Source organism: Salminus brasiliensis, chromosome 12 (assembly GCF_030463535.1).
Source record: "Salminus brasiliensis chromosome 12, fSalBra1.hap2, whole genome shotgun sequence".
NCBI classification, from domain to species: domain Eukaryota; kingdom Metazoa; phylum Chordata; class Actinopteri; order Characiformes; family Bryconidae; genus Salminus; species Salminus brasiliensis.
This window is the reverse complement of record NC_132889.1, coordinates 29,845,789-29,866,011: the sequence shown is the minus strand read 5'-3', so window position 1 is coordinate 29,866,011 and position 20,223 is coordinate 29,845,789. Positions and strand designations below refer to the sequence as shown.

The 20,223-nt window shown below is 44.0% G+C and overlaps 1 protein-coding gene across 1 annotated transcript in view; it reads left to right on the top strand.

Moving 5' to 3' along the window:
• The window catches only part of mrc2 (mannose receptor, C-type 2), a 45,374-nt gene that overhangs the window by 11,948 nt on the left and 13,203 nt on the right, over nucleotides 1–20,223 (top strand). The window contains exons 2-13 of the mRNA XM_072693171.1: nucleotides 1,107–1,544; nucleotides 7,146–7,319; nucleotides 7,439–7,603; nucleotides 8,446–8,559; nucleotides 8,813–8,956; nucleotides 9,765–9,956; nucleotides 11,550–11,704; nucleotides 13,370–13,474; nucleotides 16,831–16,946; nucleotides 17,526–17,674; nucleotides 19,156–19,373; nucleotides 20,020–20,162. Of these exons, the coding sequence (XP_072549272.1) occupies nucleotides 1,107–1,544; nucleotides 7,146–7,319; nucleotides 7,439–7,603; nucleotides 8,446–8,559; nucleotides 8,813–8,956; nucleotides 9,765–9,956; nucleotides 11,550–11,704; nucleotides 13,370–13,474; nucleotides 16,831–16,946; nucleotides 17,526–17,674; nucleotides 19,156–19,373; nucleotides 20,020–20,162 (2,113 nt within the window). The remainder of the gene's footprint in view (nucleotides 1–1,106; nucleotides 1,545–7,145; nucleotides 7,320–7,438; nucleotides 7,604–8,445; nucleotides 8,560–8,812; nucleotides 8,957–9,764; nucleotides 9,957–11,549; nucleotides 11,705–13,369; nucleotides 13,475–16,830; nucleotides 16,947–17,525; nucleotides 17,675–19,155; nucleotides 19,374–20,019; nucleotides 20,163–20,223) is intronic.

The window sequence follows — 20,223 nt, the reverse complement described above, 5'->3', positions numbered from 1 at the left end:
TGCTCTCTCCATTTCTCTCACTGTCTCTGTATTTCTCTCGCCTCCTCTCTCTCTCCATCTCTCTCATCTCTCTCTCAACCCTTCTCACTCTCTTTATCTCTCTGTATCTCCCTCTTTTTATCTCTATCTCTGTCTCCCTCCTTCCTACTCTGTTATCTCTCTCTTCTCCTTCTCTCTCCAGCTCTCATTTTCCCTCTCTCTCTCTGTCACTCTTTCCTTTTTTCATCTCGCTATGTCTTTCCTTTCACCTCTCATCTCTCTCCTCATCACTTTCTATCACTCCTTCCTCTTTCTACCTTCCAACCTCGCCATCTTTCTTTTCCCTTCTCCCATCTCCCTCTCCACCTCTCTCCGTCTCTCATTTTCCCTCTATCTCTCTCTCCCCTTCCATATCTCTCTCATCATTCCTCTCCATCTCTCTTTCCCTTCTCTCTCTTTCTCCTTTTTCTCCATCTCCCTCTTTCCTCTTTCGCTCCAGCTCCTGTCAGTTTCTCCATCTCTCTTTTCTCTCTCTCATTCTTCTTTGCAATCTCTACACATTCTCTTATCTCCCTGCCTCTCTCTCCCTCTCCCATCTCTCCTTTCTTTTTCTAAACTCTCTTTTTCTCTATATCTCATCCTCTCTCCACCTCTCTGTCTTTCTCCTTCTCTCTCTCTTTCTCACCTCCCCATCTCCCATCTCTCCTCCTTCTCTCTTTCGTCCTAACCTCTAATTCCTCCTTGTCTGACTGTACCTGTAGAAGGACCTGTAGTGTAGGGCTGTGTATTGGCAAGACCCTGGTGATGGTTTTACTATACAGGGGTTGCAATTCAATATACTGTGTTATATTGCGATACTTATTATTAATGTTCATACAATTTATAAGAGTGGGATCTAAAGACAACACTGTGATTTAGCAGTCTGGGTTCAAACCACTATCTGCCAGCTATCTTTACATGTAAACTCTTCATTCAAAATTGAGAATCAGTATAGTCTTGCAAAACATGGCATCACAATACTCCAGTGTATCGATATTTTCTTACATCCCTAATGAATTACAATTCAGCTTTCGCCAAAAGAACTAACTCTCTCTCTCTCTCTCTCTTTGTCTTTCTATCTCCCTCAGCACACACCGCAGACTCTGACACTTTCGCCTTTTACCACGAGGGTGCTCAAGGCTGTTTGGGCGTTCGGAATCACACCCTTTACCTCTCCTCATCCTGCGACAACGACGCTCAGCTGTGGAAGTGGGTGACCAGAAACCGCCTCTTCAACCTCGGTTCCTCCCTCTGTCTGGGCATTACCGTGGGCAATGTGAGCGGCCTGGCTGAGCGTTCTCCGCTGGGCATGTTCCGCTGTGACTGGGAGCCCCCCCGTGTGCGATGGACCTGGAGCTGCAGCAAGTTCCTGGAGATTCTAAACACCCACCTGCCCAATCCTAAACTACTGCCTGCTGACCGCGACGGCTCGGCTGCCCTGACCCTCCCCAATAGACCCCTACCCGAGGGCCTGCAGTGGAGACTGTACGGGGATGAGCAGGACCTCTGCGCCAAGACATACCGCGGTAAGACAAGAGTGGGTTGGGTTCTTCTTCATCCAGGTATAAATCTTTGGACTTTTAGGCCTGCCAGAGATTTCTGTGGATATCTGTGGATGAGATTTTCTGATAGTTTCGGAGGTCATTTGTTTACCATATAGCTTCTTGTTTACTCTGGACCTTTGCACACATGAAGCTTTGCTGAATCCAGATATCACCCACATTGTTGTGTGGCAGTAGATAATCCTGTATCTTGAGAGTCTTGAGTTAAAATCTGTTTGCCAATACCAATACCAATATCAATACCAATACCAATGGTCATTAATAGGTCTACCTGATCCGCAATGATGTTTAGGTAGGCTAATTACTGTCCTCATGAACATCCTCATGCAAGGGTTTAATAACCAAAACATGACCAGAGCATCATAATCCCTCCAAAGGCTTGTCTTTTTCCCACAGTGCATCCTGGTGCACCCAGTTGTAAATTCTGTGTTGAAGTAAAAGAAAATGAGACTCATTAGAATAAAGTAAAAAATAAAGTAAATAACATAAATACAGTAAAATTACCAAGAATATTAATTTTGAAGAAAGTAGGTCATTAAGCACTGTTTAACAAACCAGGTGTTGAATGATAACTACAAATAATACTAGACTCCCATGCAGAGAGCTTTGGAGATGTTTAAATGAACTTTCTGTATGAATGTCATTAGTATTGATTCTAATATCAGTGTTACAGATAAATCTTTGCACAGTACTATATATGCACCATATGTATTAATGGTAGTGGACACCCTTTTTTAAATAAATGCTATATTAAGTTGCACCCCTTGCTGACACAGGTGTGCGAATGCACACACACAGCTTGTCCCACGCAGCTTGAACCTCTTGGCACCATGTATAATGCCAGGTGTGGGCTAGAGGGGTACAGAGCCCCCAGCATTGAGCTGTGGAGCAGTGGAGCTGTGTTCTCTGGAATGATGGTCCTCCATCCAGTACTTTTGGGATAAAATGGGCTGGTGATTATCCAACAGCATCCTGACCTCACCCATGCTCTTGTCACTGAATGCAATCAAATTCTCACAGAAATGCTCCAAAATCTAGTAGAAAGGCTTCTCTGCTGGATGTTACTCCAACAAAAGCAGGATAAATATCTTTTAATTTTGTATCTGATGCAGACTTATGGAGTGAGTGTGTGAGAGGCAGAGATATGGAGTGTGTGAGAGGCAGAGAGATGGAGTGTGTGAGAGGCAGAGAGATGGAGTGAGTGTTTGATAGACAGAGAGGGAGTGAATGTGCGTGAGAGGCAGAGAGATGAAGTGTGTGAGAGGCAGAGAGATGGAGTGAGAGTGTGAGAGGCAGAGAGATGAAGTGTGTGAGAGGCAGAGAGATGGAGTGAGAGTGTGAGAGGCAGAGAGATGAAGTGTGTGAGAGGCAGAGAGATGAAGTGTGTGAGAGGCAGAGTTATGGAGTGAGAGTGTGAGAGGCAGAGTTATGGAGTGAGAGTGTGAGAGGCAGAGAGATGGAGTGAGTGTGTGAGGCAGAGAGATGGAGTGAGTGTGTGAGGCAGAGTTATGGAGTGAGAGTGTGAGAGGCAGAGAGATGGAGTGAGTGTGTGAGGCAGAGAGATGGAGTGAGTGTGTGAGAGGCAGAGTTATGGAATGAGTGTGTGAGGGGCAGAGAGATGGAGTGAGTGTGTGAGAGGCAGAGAGGTGGAGTAGGAGTGTGAGAGGCAGAGAGATGGAGTGAGAGTGTAAGAGGCAGAGTTATGGAGTGAGAGAGTGTAAGCCATTGTGATGGGGGTCTGTAGCACATCTGGGGCTCTTTAGGTCAGGATCTGCTTCACGCTGGTGGATTTGTAGCCAAGGGCAACTCTGAATGCCGTCTGTTTGGCTGTTTGCCAGAGACGGTGACTGAATAGACTGGGTCGTGTTTGTAAACAGTGGAGAAGCTCAGCGTCTGACAGCTGTGCTGTAATACACCCTAATTCCAGAACTTTCTCTCTTTCTCTGCGTCTCTAGTGAAGGACGCTTAGAAGTCTGGAGTTATTGTTGTTGTTTTTCCATTCATTTGGTTATGCATTACATAATTATTTAACAGTAATTACGTAATTACTGAATGTTACATAATGAATTACACAGTTAGTTATGTAATGAATAACATTTCCATTCCATTTGCATTTTGTATCAACATGTTCACATCTGCTCCCCTGACTCCTGTTTGTTTTTATACCTGAATGATAGAAGTGAGGCAGAAATGTGAAGTAGCTGTCACCAACCTGCTCCTGAGGATCTACCTTCCTGTAGACCCTAATCCTACCCTAATCAACCCCACCTGAGACACTACCTGTTTTTAGCGCAATATCCTCACAGTAGTTTGGTCAGTACTGGCTCAGTGACTGTCTATGGCTGCTCAGAATAGAAAGAGTGTGTGGTCACTGTGTGCTGAGACACAGCTGCACCTCCTCATTTACTGCACAATTTCCAAATGATGTGAATATTATATCTAATCATCCACACAAATCCTGGAATTTTAACTCATTTAAGTCATTTTCTCTTGCAGTATCCATGTAGTGCATATAAAAACAGATTTATCACTACTTACTATTATTTAATATAATTTTACTTATATTATATTTACTTATAATATAGATATAAAGTACTATTTATTTAAAAAATGAATACAAAGAAACTGTTTATAAGTACATGTAGACAGGAAAATAGCAAGGGCAGATACTAAACTGAGATCAGAGCCGTGCTCTGTGTACAAACAAAGGTAGCAGGGCAGCCAGCAGCTAGACTAACCTAACCTGCACTAGCAGAGACTGCCTAGAACTGAGTTTGCCAAAGAACATGAACAGGAAGCGAACGTACCTCGCTTGCCTCTATAACAAAACCCATGAACCCTCCTAACTATGAGCTGAACACTTGCCAACCTGTACACGCCGCCATCACGTGAGGAATCGTTGAGTCAGAGCGATACAAAGAGATTCAATTCACGGCAATGAACGCTCCTAATATACTCCCAGTCCCAGGTGAAACACATGACCTGACAATGAACAATGAATGAACACAAATGAACATGAATCAACTCAAACAACAAGGAAGTCCTTATTTGGGCCTGTTGGCAGAGCTGGCACTGCTTGCCTTGGGGCAGTCGCAGGCATCGCTGCCTGAACAGAATGAGAAACAGAGGCAGCTGGCACTGCTTGCTTTGTAGTAGGCATGGATGCCACTGCCGGAACAGAAACAGGGGCAAGCCAAGACAGGAACAGAGGCAGGCGGGGCCGCCGAAACTGCAACAGAGGCGGGCGGGGCCACCGAAGCAGGAACAGAGACGGGCGGGGCCGGCGAAGCAGAAACAGAGGCGTTTTTTTTGCCAAACTGCTTCTTAAAGACGTAATCGGACTGTTTTCGTTAAAGTAATGCAGAATGCTGTGCTCTGAACCAGATGCAGAAATAATTCAGTGGGTTGTTTTGAGCACATCTACTGTGAGAGCGTCCCCCCATACTTCCTATTGCTCTCCTCTTTCTGTCCTCTCCTCTCCTCTTGCCGTCGTTTTTGTGGTGAGGCAGCTGCTGTGGAGGGTCCTCCAACCTGAGGAGGAGATGCCACTAACCTTAGTCACTCACAGAGTGTGTGTGTGTGTGTGTGTGTGAGTGAAGTGTTTCTTTGTGCCTCTGGTTTTAATGGGAGTGCCCTACTTTTCTACAGCAGTGTGACAGTCAGTGGAACAGCAAACACTGTTTCTTTCGCGCTCTCACTCTCTCTCGCACACTCACACACAATCTCAATCTTCCCCTTCTCTCACTTTCTCTCTCTCCCTCTCACTCTCATACCCTCTTTGTCTCTCAGTCTCTCTCACATTCTTGCTCACTCTCTCTTCCTATTTCTCTGTCTCTCTTTTGCTGTCTCTCTGTCACACTCACTCTCTCTGACACTCTCACTCACTGTCTCTTTCTCACTCTTTTCATTGTTCTCCCACTCTCTTTCGCTCTGTGTCTCTCTTACACTCTCTCATTCTCTTTCTCAATTTTTTCTCTTTCTGGTTCTCTCTAGCTCACTCTCTCACTCTCTCTGTTTCCCACTCCCTCTCTCGCTCTCTCTCTTTCCGTTTCTCTCCCACTTTCTCTCTCACTGTCTCTCTCACACCCTTTCCCCCTCTTTCCATTTCTCTCTCTCACTCTCTCTCTCTCTCTTTACGTTTCTCTTTCCATCTCTCTTTCACAGTTGCTTTGTCTCCATCCCTCTTTCCATTTCTCTTTCTCTCTCTCTCCATCGTTCTCTCTCTCTGTGTCTCTCACTCCATCTCTCACTCCACCCTCTCTCTTCATCTCTCTTCCGTCTGTGGCTCTTTCTCTCTCTCGTTTTCCATCTCTGTTTTTCTGTGTGTCTCTCTCTTTCTCATCTTTCTGTTTCCTCTAATTTTCCCAGTCTGTCTCTCTTCTCTCCATCTGCTCTCTCTCTCTCTCTCTCTCTCTCTCTCTCTGTCTCTCTCTCTCTCTCTCTCTCTCTCTCTTTCCCCCCCTGCTCTCCCCCTCTCTCCCTGCTTTTTTACTCTATTCTCTCTGTCACTTTTTGTGCACTTATTTTCTTTATGTTCTCCCTGCTCTCTCTCTCTCTCTCTCTCTCTCTCTCTCTCTCTCTCTCTCTCTCTCTCTCTCTCTATTTCCCTGTACTTATGCATCTCTCTTCTCTCTTTCTGTCCCTTCCCTCTCTCCCTCTGTTGCCCCTCTTTCGGAATGTGGGTGTCACTATGGAAACTGCTGGGCATTCCGTTTGACCGTGGAGATTAACTTCGGTCAACACAGAGTAAGAAAGCCGGGATGAAAGAGCGACAGGGAAGAGGCGGGAGCGAGGGAAAGAGAGGGCGCGCGTGTGAGAGAGAGAGAGAGAGAGAGAGAGAGAGGGGGGAAGGACGGGATCTTTTGCAGAGTGAGGTTATGTGGGGTGATGGAAGAGGCCCGAACACATTCATCCAAATGAGAGTCATTCCTGGAAAAGACAGAGAGGGTTGCTCAATACTGTTCAGTACTTCCAGCGCCGCTCCGTAGCCAGAACCAGTCAGGCAGACAAATGTCCTGAGAGGCTCTTTTTTAATAAACATACTCTTTCCCCATATATTCACTTATATCTTCTGTTATTTCTTCTGGCGTATTCAGTCTCCGCTGTTTACCCAGTCTGCTCCTCCTCTGCTGTATCAACAGCGAGCTGGAGTGTTCCTGGCCCCTGGAGTCTGAAAACTAGGCATAAGCATTTCAATTATTTCAGTAGCCAAATATCCATATATGAAATGACCAGAAATGATAATGTACCAAGAAAAGAATTGTACTTTTATAAACACAATGTATGGACAAAAGTATTGGGACACCTACACACTACACCTACAGAAACTTTTATGACATCCCATTCTAAGTCCATAGGCATTAATATGACATCAAAACGAGTGTGTCATTGGGAATTTCTGCCCATTTTTCCAGAAGAGCATTTGTGAGGTCAGACACTGATGGACAAGAAGGCCTGTTTGTCTCTTGTCAGCAGTCTTTTTTTGAATAACTGATTAAGTAAAAAAAATAGCCCCTTGTGCATGCTGGGAGTTGAAGTCTTTTATTTGTCTCCTCTCCTCCATAGAGATCTACACTATTCAGGGGAACTCTCATGGCCGGCCCTGCTACTTGCCCTTCCTGTACGATGGCCTGTGGTTCCACAGCTGCACCAGTGTGGGGAGGGAGGACGGCCACCTTTGGTGTGCCACCACACACGACTACGCCAAAGACGAGCGCTGGGGATTCTGCCCTATTAAGAGTGAGTATCGTTTACTGGAAGATGCCTGCTCTCACAGCTGTTCTCAGTTCAACACAGGAGACCATACCCGTCTGTCTCTCTCTATATATATATATCTATCTCTATCTCTCTGTACGTAGGTTCAGACTGTGAGACGTTCTGGGACACAGACTCTCTCATGGACAACTGCTACCAGTTTAATTTCCAGGCCACTTTGTCATGGAATGAGGCTCGTACCAGCTGCCAGCAGCAGGGGGCAGATCTGCTGAGCATTGTCAAGGTGGAGGAGCAGAGCTACATCAATGGTGAGACTCTAACAAAGAGGCAGAGACAAAGGGATAGAGATAATGAGGTTAAAGATGGTGGTTGTAGCACATAGAATGAAATGTTTATTTTTTTTATAAGATTAAAACAATGGTTCAGCAATTTTTTAAATGGACAAACGTATGTCTTGGCAGCCTGAATTATGTCCGTTTAATCTGTTTTTATAGATAACAGTGTTGGATTGAGACTAAGATTACTTAATTCATAAATGTATGATTATTTGCACAATGGTGATGGATATAATGGCAATGAGAGGGGCATGGGGGCAATCTGTCTGATTTGGAGACCAATATTCTCTCCAAATCAATTAAATAATGTTTCATCCAACCTTTACCCCTCTAATCTAATCAAAGTCCAGTTATATGTATATGTATATTTTTTTTAAATTGAAAAATCCACGTTACAGGGTTGTCAACAAGCATGCATAAGCCGGGGTTTAATGAGAAGCTGGAAGGGTAGAATAGAGCCTGTGAGAGACGTCTATGTTGGGTATGTCACGAAGGAAACCTATGGGAGGGCCTATGTTGGCCAACAACATGGGGGGCAGTGGTGGCTCAGCGGTTAGAGCGGATGGTCACTATTTTATCATCAATTGATGCGGAATTACAGAAGTTGCAGAACTAAATTTTTTGCCACTTGGGAGTGAACAGGTTAGAACAGTAATTCATCAGTATCATGTGGTTATGTAAAATGCTACAAAAAATATATACGTAAAAATGTGAGTTTGCTTGCTCTTTAGTGCACACATCAATACTTGTTGGCTTGTATGCAGAGGGCATGATGTTTGGGTATTCCTGTGTGTATGGGTGTGTGTGACCCACAGGTTTGCTGACTGGCTACAGTGCCGCCCTGTGGATGGGTCTGAATGATCTGGACCTTAACGGAGGCTGGCAGTGGGCTGACTCAGCCCCTCTTAAATACCTCAACTGGGAGGCAGGTGAGAGAGTCACACCCACAGAGCCACACCCCGTGCTCACTCATGTTCCCAGGATAGAACAATAGCTTGATTCATTTGCTAATTACTGTAAATCTTAAACGCTGACTCATGGTGGCTTCAAATGACTGCTGGTAAATCCTGTACACAGTGCGGCGCGTTAGAGCACGTATTTGGTGCCTAAGAGATTGCAGGTAATTGTCTGTAGAAGCCAGGATTAATTTGAATAATGGGTATATGTTTCTTTGTGGTGCAGATCAACCAAACCATGAGGAGGATCAGAACTGTGCCGTGATCCGCACTGAAAGCTCAGGCCGCTGGCAGAACAGGGACTGTTCAGTGGCTCTTCCTTATATCTGCAAGAAAAGACCAAACGCCACACTGGACCCCTTCACCACAGGTGTGTGTGTGTGTGTGTAGATACTAACTAAATAACTAACAGTTAGCTAACTTTAAATAGCTATACTCAAGGTTAGTCTACATACAATACATGTCCACATGTTTGTGGACACTCCTTCTAATGAATGCATTTACCTACTTTAGGTTGCACCTATTGCTGACATATGTGCAGATACACATACACACAGCTTGTCTAGTCTCTATAGAGAAGTAAACTGTACCTAATGCCAGGTGTGGGCTAGAGGGGTATAAAGCCCCCCAACATTGAGCTGTGGATTAATGGAATTGTGTTCTCTAGATTAATGGTGCTCCATTCAGTACTTTTGGGGTGAGTTGGGAGTTGAGGATGAGGTGGGGTGGTGATCATCCAACATCCTGACATCGCTAACGCTCTTGTCGCTGAATGCAATCAAATCCTCACAGCAATGTTGCAAGATCTAGTAGTAAGCCTTCCCTGGAGAGTAGAGACAGTTACTCCAACAAAACAAGGATCACCTCTTTTTGAATACCCTTACTAATACTCCAGTATTAGTTTCTGACCTCACAAATGCTATTGTGGTTAAATGCAATGATATCCTCACAGAAATGTTCCAAAAATATCTAGTGGAAAGCCTTTCCAGAAGAAATTATACTCCTGATTGGGTTAAATTGCCCAAGAAGGCCATGTGTAGTGTATTATTAATCTACACTGGTTCTTATTGGACATAAAGCCACTGTAGTGTGCATGTGCCAGACTGTTTCATCCCAAGGTCACTTCAAACCCTGGACATCATGGACATCATGTGCATGTGTGTGTGTGTGTATTTCAGACTCATGGGCAGATGACGGGCAGTATCAGTGTGATGTCAGCTGGCAGAACTTCCAGGCCGGCTGCTATAGGATGAACTCAGAGAAGATGGACTGGATGTCCGCCCAGAAAACCTGCCAGAAGATGGACGCCCACCTAGTCAGCATCCACACAGTACCGGAGCTGGAGTTCATTACTGTGCATATGAAGAGAGGTACACAAAAATGCACACATACAAACAGTTAAACACCTTACCTTACATTTACATTTAAGGCATTTAGCAGACGCTCTCATCCAGAGCGACTTACAAAAGTGCTTTGCTATTTACTCAAGAAAAACCTCAGCTAGTTTGAATAGACTCAAAGTTCAAAGAGACCTCTAAGTTTAGACATTACTAAACACAAATCTATATGAAAACCATAATAGTCTACTATTCGCCCAAGTATTCTCAGAAGATGTGGGTCCTTAGCCTCTGACATTCGGACACTCAGGGGAAGTTCGTTCCACCACTTTGGTGCCAGGACAGAAAAAAGCCTGGACGCTTGTCTTGTCATCTGTGGATTTTGAGGGATGGCAGGTCGAGCCGAGCCGTACTTGAAGCTCGAAGGGCTCTTGGTGCGAATCGGCTTTTGACCATTGCCATCAAGTACGGAGGGGCTGGTCCGTTTTTGGCTTTGTAGGCCAGCATCAGGGTCTGATGCGGGCAGCAGCTACAGGAAGCCAGTGAAGAGAAGGCAGCGGTGGAGTGACATGGCTGAATTTAGGGACATTGAAGACGACCCGTGCCGCTGCATCCTGGATAAGTTGCAGGGGCCTGATGGTGCGCAGAGGAAGACCAGCCAGAGGAAGAGATCTGCCTTAGTAGATCCAAATACACAAACCATCATTCAGATCTGCTCAGAAGTACTCGTGCCATACACAGCTGTTTTGGATATCCAATTTGGTGGATGATTTGTGTTACCTGTAAGACAATACCAGATACAACACAAGAAGTGATGAAGATCAGTTGACGCCAAGTAGATTAGATTGAGACGTTTCTCAACACTATTCTACACTAGTTTTAGAACTCCAATAATTCCAGTAGTGCACTGGAAGTACTGCCCAGCCCAGACAAGGCCATCTTGACAATGGCTTAAGCTTAATTTACTTCCATTACCAGCTGTAAGTTGTTTACCAATGACTTGACTCTCAATTATTTTTACAATTTACATTATTTTTTCAGTTTTTACCCACCCAGCACCAGACATCATATGGATGTTGTTTTTTGGACTAAGAGTTGGCCTGTCCGGGACTTTATTTTGCACAAAAGAGACACTGAAAATTGGGCTGGGGACAACCTTTTTGGACCACACCTGGCTGTTATGTAGCCATGAAAATAAGTTAAGGAAAACGTTGTGTACAAACCCAAACTAGTCTTTCCTAACACATCCGCTGCTGTTCAAAACCATGTGAAATGATCACTTTTAACGACGACTCCTGCAGCAGTAAAGGAGCTCTGCCCAATGCAGCACACTTAGACGTAGAGAGGCGTCTTTTTCTGCGGCTTTTCATCTTTTTCTTTTCAACCAAATATCAAAGCTGAGAAGTCATGCAAATTCGTCTTTTTGGAACATCTTTTCAACACATTTTTGTTTGGTGGCCAGTTTCAAACCCCCCCCCCCCCCCCATTATACAACTTTATACAGTTTTAGGTTATAATCGACTTAAAGTGCTTAAAACCTTTGACCAGTAGTGTATGTATTGGTATCCATTAGTGATATATTTGTATCTTCATTTACACTTCACATATTAAACCTCTATCCCTCAGATGTGGATGAGTTGTGGATTGGACTGCACGACACTGCCATGCAGATGAATTTCGAGTGGACTGACCGCACCCCTGTTATCTTCACTTTCTGGCACCCCTTTGAGCCCAACAACTTCCACAACACACAGGAGGACTGTGTGACCATGTGGGGGCCGGTGAGTGTCCCTTCTAGCCCCGCACTCACATCTTTAAAGTTGCCAAATTTTTTTTTTGAGATTTAGACATTCGGCAGAACAATGACCTCAATCATACCTTAAGTTGTTCTACCAGAGAATGGTTAGAGAAGAATAAAGTTAATGCTTTGAAAGTCAAAGTCTTGACCTTAATCCAATATAAATGTTGTGGAAGGAAATGAAGCAAGCAGGTCATGGGAGGAAACCCACCAACATAACGAAGTTAAAGCTGTTTTGAATGGAGGAATGGGCTAAAATTCCTTTAAGCCGATTTGTAGGACTAATCAACGCTTGGTTGCAGTTATGCCGACACAAGGGGGTCACACCAGACACTGAAAGCAAAGGTTCACATTTTTTTCCTCAAAAAAAATTAATGACCAAGTCTAATATTTTTGTCTCATTTGTTTGATTTGGTTCTGCTTATCTATGTTTAGGACTTGTGTCTTAAAAAAATTTGCGGAAGTTTTAGGTCAAAGCGATGCTCTATGAATCTAAAAAAATCGAAAGGGTTCACAAACTTTCAAGTATCGCTGAATGTAGATTTTGAATAATAAGCTTGGGTGTGTAATAAACCTTAAATTTGAAGGGGTTAAATGACAGCTTAAATTACAGCAGAAGCCAAATGAATGGTAATACAGTAGACTTCAGTCCATATTCGAGAGCCCTTTGCGTTTGGTTCTGCACTGTGTCGTTCCACAAATCTGAAGACAAGCCTCAAAGGAAGTGCAGCGCTGTATAAATACTGTGTTTATCAACTCACTGTGGACACCGCTGCATCAGCTTCCCCTCCACAGCACTCAAAGCCATTTAATACCCCTAATCTTACAGGCTCCACACGTCTCAGTGTTCACTGTAGGCAATGAGTTTCCTGCACACACTGTCTAATTGCATTCCTCATAGAAACTCATTTGATCATCTAAGCTTGTAAATGTAATACAGATCAATCAAAGATTAGAACTTTTCATCTTCTGCTGCAGTGCCCCGAGCTCCATGTCCTACCCAGCACTCCTTTGAACTTTCACTAAACATTAAAAATGGAAGTCATCAGATGAGATCTTTTTTAGTGCACAGTTGTTCTGAATAGGTCGTGGTCAGTGACTGTGCAGGCTGTGGCTGGAAGTTCAGGGAAGAAGCATTTGGCTGCTTTACCGTGGTGGACGGATTGCACAATGGACTTCTCTCCTTCCCAGAGTGCTGTTTTGGTCGAGCGTCCTGCAGAGAGTGTGGGCAGTTAGAGCTCTCCAACCATGTTGAGTCACTCTGCGATGCCACGTGGCTCAGGGGTGTGAAATGAATCAAGCAGGGGCTGGAAATTGGGGGCATACATTTTAAGGGGTTTTAACTAGCTTGTTTAATAGCGTCTTACACAATGAACTGCAGAGTCAGTTATTAATGTAGTGAACTGTATTTATATAAGTTGACCGTTGGTCAAGAAACAACAAACATGGCAAAAAAAAGGATGTAAAAATGTGAAGCACCATGCACCCTGCTCTCAGACTGGACTTAGTTAGACGGTGAATGGCCAATTCCTTAACCACTGTAAAGAGCATAGAACTGACTGTTTAACTGGGAAAGTCTGCACTGGGTAACTCAGAATCATCTCTTTGTGTGTGTGTGTGTGTGTGTGTGTGTGTGTGTGTTTTGCAGGAGGGCCGCTGGAATGACAGCCCCTGTAATTTCTCTTTGCCCTCCATCTGTAAGAAAGCTGCTCAGAAAACAGATGGACCGATTCAGGACCATGGCTGCAGACAGGTATTCCACATTTCTTCATTCTGGCTGTCTTTGGCTCTTCATCTCTCTCTTTTTCTCTCTCCATGTGTTGTCGAGCAGCCTTTTGTGCTTAACGTGGGTTCCTGTGGCAATGCAGGAGAGCTGGCCCCTGCTTTCTTACTCAATCCCCATCTCTCCCTCTCCCTCTCTCCCTCGCTCTCTCTCTGTCATTTAGATCACATCAACAAAAAATAGCCACAACTGTACATGTTTTGTGGATTAGATTTGTTATCATTCATATAAAAACAAATAAATTACACAGGAATTTGAGATCCACAGTAAATAATCAACATGAAGTCATAGGAGTATAAATAAATAAAACTAAATAATAAAAATAAAGAAAGTAAAGGTAAACATGCACAGAAGCACAGACCTAATAAGGAAATGCTGTACAATGGATCCATTCTTACTGAATCTATATAGAGGAAATCCATATAATTTTCTCTCTCAGCTGGCCTCCTAAAAATGAAGATGCTTGAATGGAATCTTTCAGCAGTTCCAGCTGGCACTGGATGTCAATTTGACAATTGAGCTGACATCAAATATACAGATGTTGAATTTTGGTCACATATCCATCAAAAACCAATACTGGGTTGCTGTCAAGCCAATCGTGCACCACGCAGCTTGATCTAGGGTGTGACGGTGTGTCTTTGTTATCGTAACGATGGGAAAAGTAGACCATGCACGTCTTGAATCACGCAAAAGGCATTGACTAAGTCTCTTAATTAATCATGGGTGAATTTTGGGCGTAACGTGTAATAAACCAATCAGCGAGTCCCTTGACATTCCCTTTAAGAGCCAGGTGCGATCTGACTTTGGCAGATTGCTATTTCAATGGAGCAAAGCAGGGTCGTTGACAATTCACTGTCAAGACAGCAATGAACGTCTGAGATCGGCGTAGATATATTCACAAGCACTGTTGCTATTACATTTACATTTACATTTATGGCATTTAGCAGACACTCTTATCCAGAGCGACTTACAAAGTGATTTGCTATTACCCAAGAAAAGCCTTAGCTAGTCAGAATAGACCAATAATTCAAAGGATACCTCTAAGCTTAGACATTACTAAACACAAGACAATAAGGTGACCATAGTACTCTAATCGTCCAAGTACTCTCTGAAGAGGTGGGTCTTCAGTCTGCATTTGATAACAGCGAGCGACTCGGCCGTTCGGACAGCCAGGGGAAGCTCGTTCCACCACTTTGGTGCCAGGACAGAAAAAAGCCTGGACGCTTGTCTTCCGCGGAAAGACGCAGGCGGAAGGCATGAAAATAAACTGTTGGCGGGTTGTAAGATAGCAAGCATAAGTGTGCCCCATGACTTAAAACCGACACCATACAACAAAAGGACAAAAGTATTGAGACACCTGTTCATTCATTGTTTCTTCCATAATCTAAGGTTTAGCAGATTCAGTGTAAAGGTTCTTTAGACCTTTAAAAGGTTCCTCACACTCACACACATTTCTATTACAAACATGGTTCTTTATAGAAGTAAAAGTGACATTGCTCAAAGAACCATGTGAGGCCCCTTTATGTTTAAGTGTCTCTCTTTCTTCCTCTCTCTCTCTCTCTCTCTCTCTCTCTCTCTCTCCCTCTCTCTCTGTGTTTTTCTCAGTCTCTCTTTCTCCACATAAAGGCTCTTTTCTGTGCTGTTGCTGTGTCATACTGCTGACACTCCAGATGTAGTCAGTCTGCACAAACCTGCCAAAGACATATTGTAAATATTACAGTCTCACACACGCACAAAGACACACACATACACACGGAGAGAGAGCGACACACACACACACACACACACACACACACACAGGAAAACACACACACACCAAGTTGTGACTATCTTCATACATCTGCTAAATCTATTTCTCCTTCTGACCTCATTCCTCTGTGTTCTGCTTTCTGGCTTTTCTCTCTCTCCTTCTCCTCTATTCTTTCGGCTCTTCTGCTCCCTCACTCCTAACTATCCTTCATTTAAAGCTTCCCTTTCCCAAACCACATAGAATGTGTTTATGTGTGTTTTAGGGTTGTTAGCTAAACAACGCTGTGTGTGTGTGTGTGTGTGTTTTCATTCGCTTTACCTCAATATGACCCCTCTGTTTGTCTGAGCTGCAATATGAGCCCCCTTCTAAAATGCTGCGTTCTAGGCAACCCGGTCAGAGAGGTCAGGGGTCGAAGGCTACTCTTGGGCCCACCAAATGTCTCAGCTTCACATGTAACCAAATGCAGATTTGGTTTGCACATTTAGTATTTCTTAATTTTTTTTATTAGAAGATGCCTACTGAACATTTTTGATGAGTGGCCCAAAATGACTTAAAATCTTGTTGTATTTAAGGTGCATTAGTCAGTGTGAACACATCAACACTGGGACCATTTTCCCCTTCAGATCTACCTTTCATTCTCACCCATAAACATAAAGCATGCCTCTAAGATTGCTTATTCTGGGAGAAATATCATGTAATGCTATTTGCATAACAGTTCGCTGCTGTGAGAATAGTTGAGTGTATTCACAGTCATAGCTGTTTGTAATAAACTCCCATGAGTTTATCAGTCTCCACCTGTTGGGTGTGGAGGAGACGGGGTATTTGTAATTGTCGCTCTGGATAAGAGCGTCTGCTTAATGCCTTAAATGTAAATGTAAGTGAGACGAGGGTGGAATAATGGGGCGTTGAGGAGATGGTGTGAAGTAACAGAGTGTTGAGGAGATGTGGTGGAGTAATAGGGCATTAAAGGAGATGGGGTGGGGTAATGGGGCGTTGTGGGGATAGGGGTAGAGTAATGGGGAGTTGTGGGGATAGGGGTGGAGTAATGGGGAGTTGTGGGGATAGGGGTGGAGTAATGGGGTGTTGTGGAAATGTGGGTGGAGTAATGGGGCATTGTGGAGATGGGGTGGAGTAATGGGGCGTTGTGGGGATAGGGGTAGAGTAACGGGGCGTTGTGGGGATGGGAGTGGAGTAATGGGGAGTTGTGGGGATAGGGGTGGAGTAATGGGGTGTTGTGGAGATGGGGGTGGAGTAATGTGGTTTAAATAAAGGGAACTGGTTTTATGTTCCTGTGTTTTTCTGATTTAAGTTTATTCAGTTTAGTACTTTTATCTCGTGAGATCATCTGCTTTAGGAGTTTTGGGAGGTCAGACACCCAGCGAGAGAAAACATCTGTCCCCAGTGTAAACGGCTGGGCTAACAGCTGGAGGCCTTTCAGTTATTTGGCTCCTTTCGAGAATTTTTTTTTATGGCTGTGGAATTTTTTCGATCTCTGTCAGTGTACGATTACTTATGCATGCAAATTCATCTCTCGCTCTCTCTTTCTCTGTCTTGCGCGCTCTCTGTCTCTCTCCAGGGCTGGAAATGGCACAGTCCTGCATGTTTCTGGGTTGGAGAGGAGTCTCTAACCTTTAACAATGCCAGAAGAGCGTGTGCCAGCAAAAATTCCTCATTGGCCATCATCAACAACAGGTAACCTCCATCCCTCTGAGCAGAACAGCTAGCTTCACATACAGAAGCCCACAAACGTGAAGACTGTGTCTGTTGGATATAGAGTTGTCTGGTCTTGTAATTTGTCAGTGCCTTTATAGATGCCAGTGTTTCTTCTGAAATGATTTAATAATAGGGGGTCCCCTTGTGCTTCACTACATGCTGGAACATTGCTGTGAGGATTTAATTGTATTCAGCCACATGTTGGATGATTAGTTCTGCATTGCAAACACCTCATCCCAACTCATCCCAAAGGTATTGGATGGAACTCTGTCACTCCAGAGAATGCAGTTCCACAGCACCAAGTCTCAGTGCTGTTGGGCTTTAAACCCGTTTAGAGAATGCTCTGAAAAGTGACGTTAAGCTCATATGTGGCTGCTTCAGAAAGTCCTGTTCTATTGACAATGCTGTTCCATGGCCATAATACAAGCTACAGTAGATGTGTGCTTTTTGTACCATTTTTATTGTATAAAAGTAAAAAGCTTGACAAAATAGAGAGACCTGTTTTTCCCCCAAAAGCAATGGTTAAATTAACCATTACTTCTGTGTGTATGTGTGTAGGTTTGAGCAGGCGTTTGTAAACAGTCTGGTGTTTGGCCGTTCTGATGATCATTTCTGGCTGGGGCTGCATAATGAGAACAGCACTGGCCCTTTTCAATGGTTCACTGGAGAGGAACTGACATACACAAACTGGAACCGGGACCAGCCAGGTACATGCATTCACACACACACACACACACACACACAGAAAGGCACACAGACGTACATGCATCTGCAAACATGCAGACAACCTAACCTTTAGTCCAAGGCCACATTTTGACAGCACTTGCATATCCAGGAAAGATATCCAACAAATACAAACCCAGTGCAGCCCAGTGCCAGCATCACTGAGTAATATTAGCATAATAACACTTTCAGTGAGTCACAGTAGGAAAATCTGACTCGCTTGCTCTCTAACCAGACAGGCAATGGCACACAATAAAAGCTGTATCCCAGACTTACCAACTAGTCGAAAGATGAGACTGGCCATTGCGTTTGTTTTTGTGGTGAATAAATTAGAGCTGTGAGGCTCTCAGGAAAAGTAAAGTAAAATAAAGACAGGATGTAGGCCTTCACTTAGATACTACTGTTTTTACTTATGCACTAAACTTTGATATTACTCCACAACTTGTGTGAGTCCAAGAGCTTAGAAAAGTAAGCAAACACTAAAGTAACAAAAATCCAGATAAAACCGGTAAGTGTCCATCAGTGCAGAACACCATAACAATGCAAGACAAGGAGACAGAGCAAACATAGGGGTAGAAGAACTCACAAATGAAAAGGACAATGGGTGGGCAGGGCTAAAGTCTGAGACTGTTACATGTTTTTAGTGGTATGGTGTTGCTAAGTAGTTGCTAGGGTGTTGCCAGGTGGTTGCTATGGTATTCCCATGTGACTGCTATGGTATTGCTGGGTGGTTGCTATTGTATCCCATGTGACTGCTGTGGTGTTGCTAAGTGGTTGCTAGGTCATTGCTATGAGGTTGCTATGGGGTTGTTATGGTATCCCAAGTGGTTGCCATGGTGTGGTTAAATAGTGCTAGGTGGTTGTCTGGGGTGTTGATGGGTGGTTGCTATGGTCTCCCATGAGACTGCAATGGTATTGTAAGGTGGTTGCTATTGTATCACATGTGACTGTTGTGGTGTATCTAAGTGGTTGCTATGGTCTCCCATGAGACTGCAATGGTATTGCAAGGTGGTTGCTATTGTATCACATGTGACTGTTGTGGTGTAGCTAAGTGGTTGCTCGGCCATTGCTATGAGTTTGCTTTTCTATCCCTGGTGGTAGCTGTGGTGTTGCTAAATAGTTGCTATAGTGTTGGCCGGTAGTTGCTATGTTGTTGCTCAGTGGTTGGTAGGACGTTGATAAGGGGTTGCTATGCAGTTGCTGTGCTATCTCAGGTAGTTGCTAGGTGTCTTAGGTGATTGTTATGGTGTTGCCAAGTGGTTGCTGTGGTACTAGTGCATTAGAAGATAAGAAGGGTACACAAAGTTTGCACCCCATTCACTCCCATTAAAAAAAAGTTGATAACCGCACACTGAAACTGTACGTCTGATCAAGCCCTGATTGCAAAGATGATGTCCAGGATTCATTAAGGCAGATGAGAACTTTCTAAAATTGTCATGTGATCTTTCAACCCCCCCCCCTCCAGCCTCCATTAAAGGTGGATGTGTTGCCATGGCGACGGGACACGCTACAGGCCTGTGGGAGGTGAGGGATTGCGCGAGTGCTCGCTCTAAATACATCTGCAGACAGGATAAGGATTCCTCTGTTTCCCCTGCACCTCCCAAACCTCAGCCTACGCCTTCCCTGACTGGGACTTGTCCCCCTGACTGGAAAACCTCTAGCACTCTACGCCACTGCTATAAGGTATGTGTGTGTGTGTTGAGTTGTGAGGATGAGTGGTTGTTAATGTGAGTGTGTTTCCAGGTAAAGCCTGGCATTATTGACCAAATTAAATCTCATATTTCTTTAAACATGTTTTACTATTAATCATTTAGATGATTCCAAATAAGCTTTTTAAGTTTAGATCAAAGAATCTTGCACTGAACATAGTGATCCAATTATTTGTTATTCAAATCACGCACTCTGCCTTGCAATCTCCATAGACAAACATTAGACATTAGGCAGTTACAGTGGCTGATACTGAAAAGGCCAGGCCAGAATCATAGGATGCCGCCTTTGCAACCAATCAGTGCATCAGATTTCTGCCTTGCTAGAGCTGCCCTGGTCAATTGTAAGTGCTGTTATTACCTGTGTTTCTACATTGCTTCTACATTGAGTATTTTATTATATACTTCCCCAATAATTAAATAAAATAAAATATTTTTACATTGACTTCTGTTGAAAGTTGAGAAAAAATGCTCCCCTTTTTCTGTAAAGTTGACAACTTTAGATATACAAGGTTGTGTGACGTCTACGAAATACAGTTTTCCAGCACTGATACAGACCTCCGGCATAGACACCAAATCCGTGGTTGTAGGATGCTTTTTTCTGAATGCTGACCTCCTGATAGGTCTTCCATGCGGGCCAGCTGGAGAAGAAGCTGACGTGGATCCAGGCTCATATGTTTTGTCACAAGCATGGAGCTGAGCTGGCCAGCTTTGGCGGCCCAGATGAGGAGGCTTTCATCTTTCAGGTCCTCCACGAAGCCTTTGGGTGAGTGTTAGGGAGAACATGTGTTTTGTGGCTTAACATACAATTTGCACAGCCCACGTCC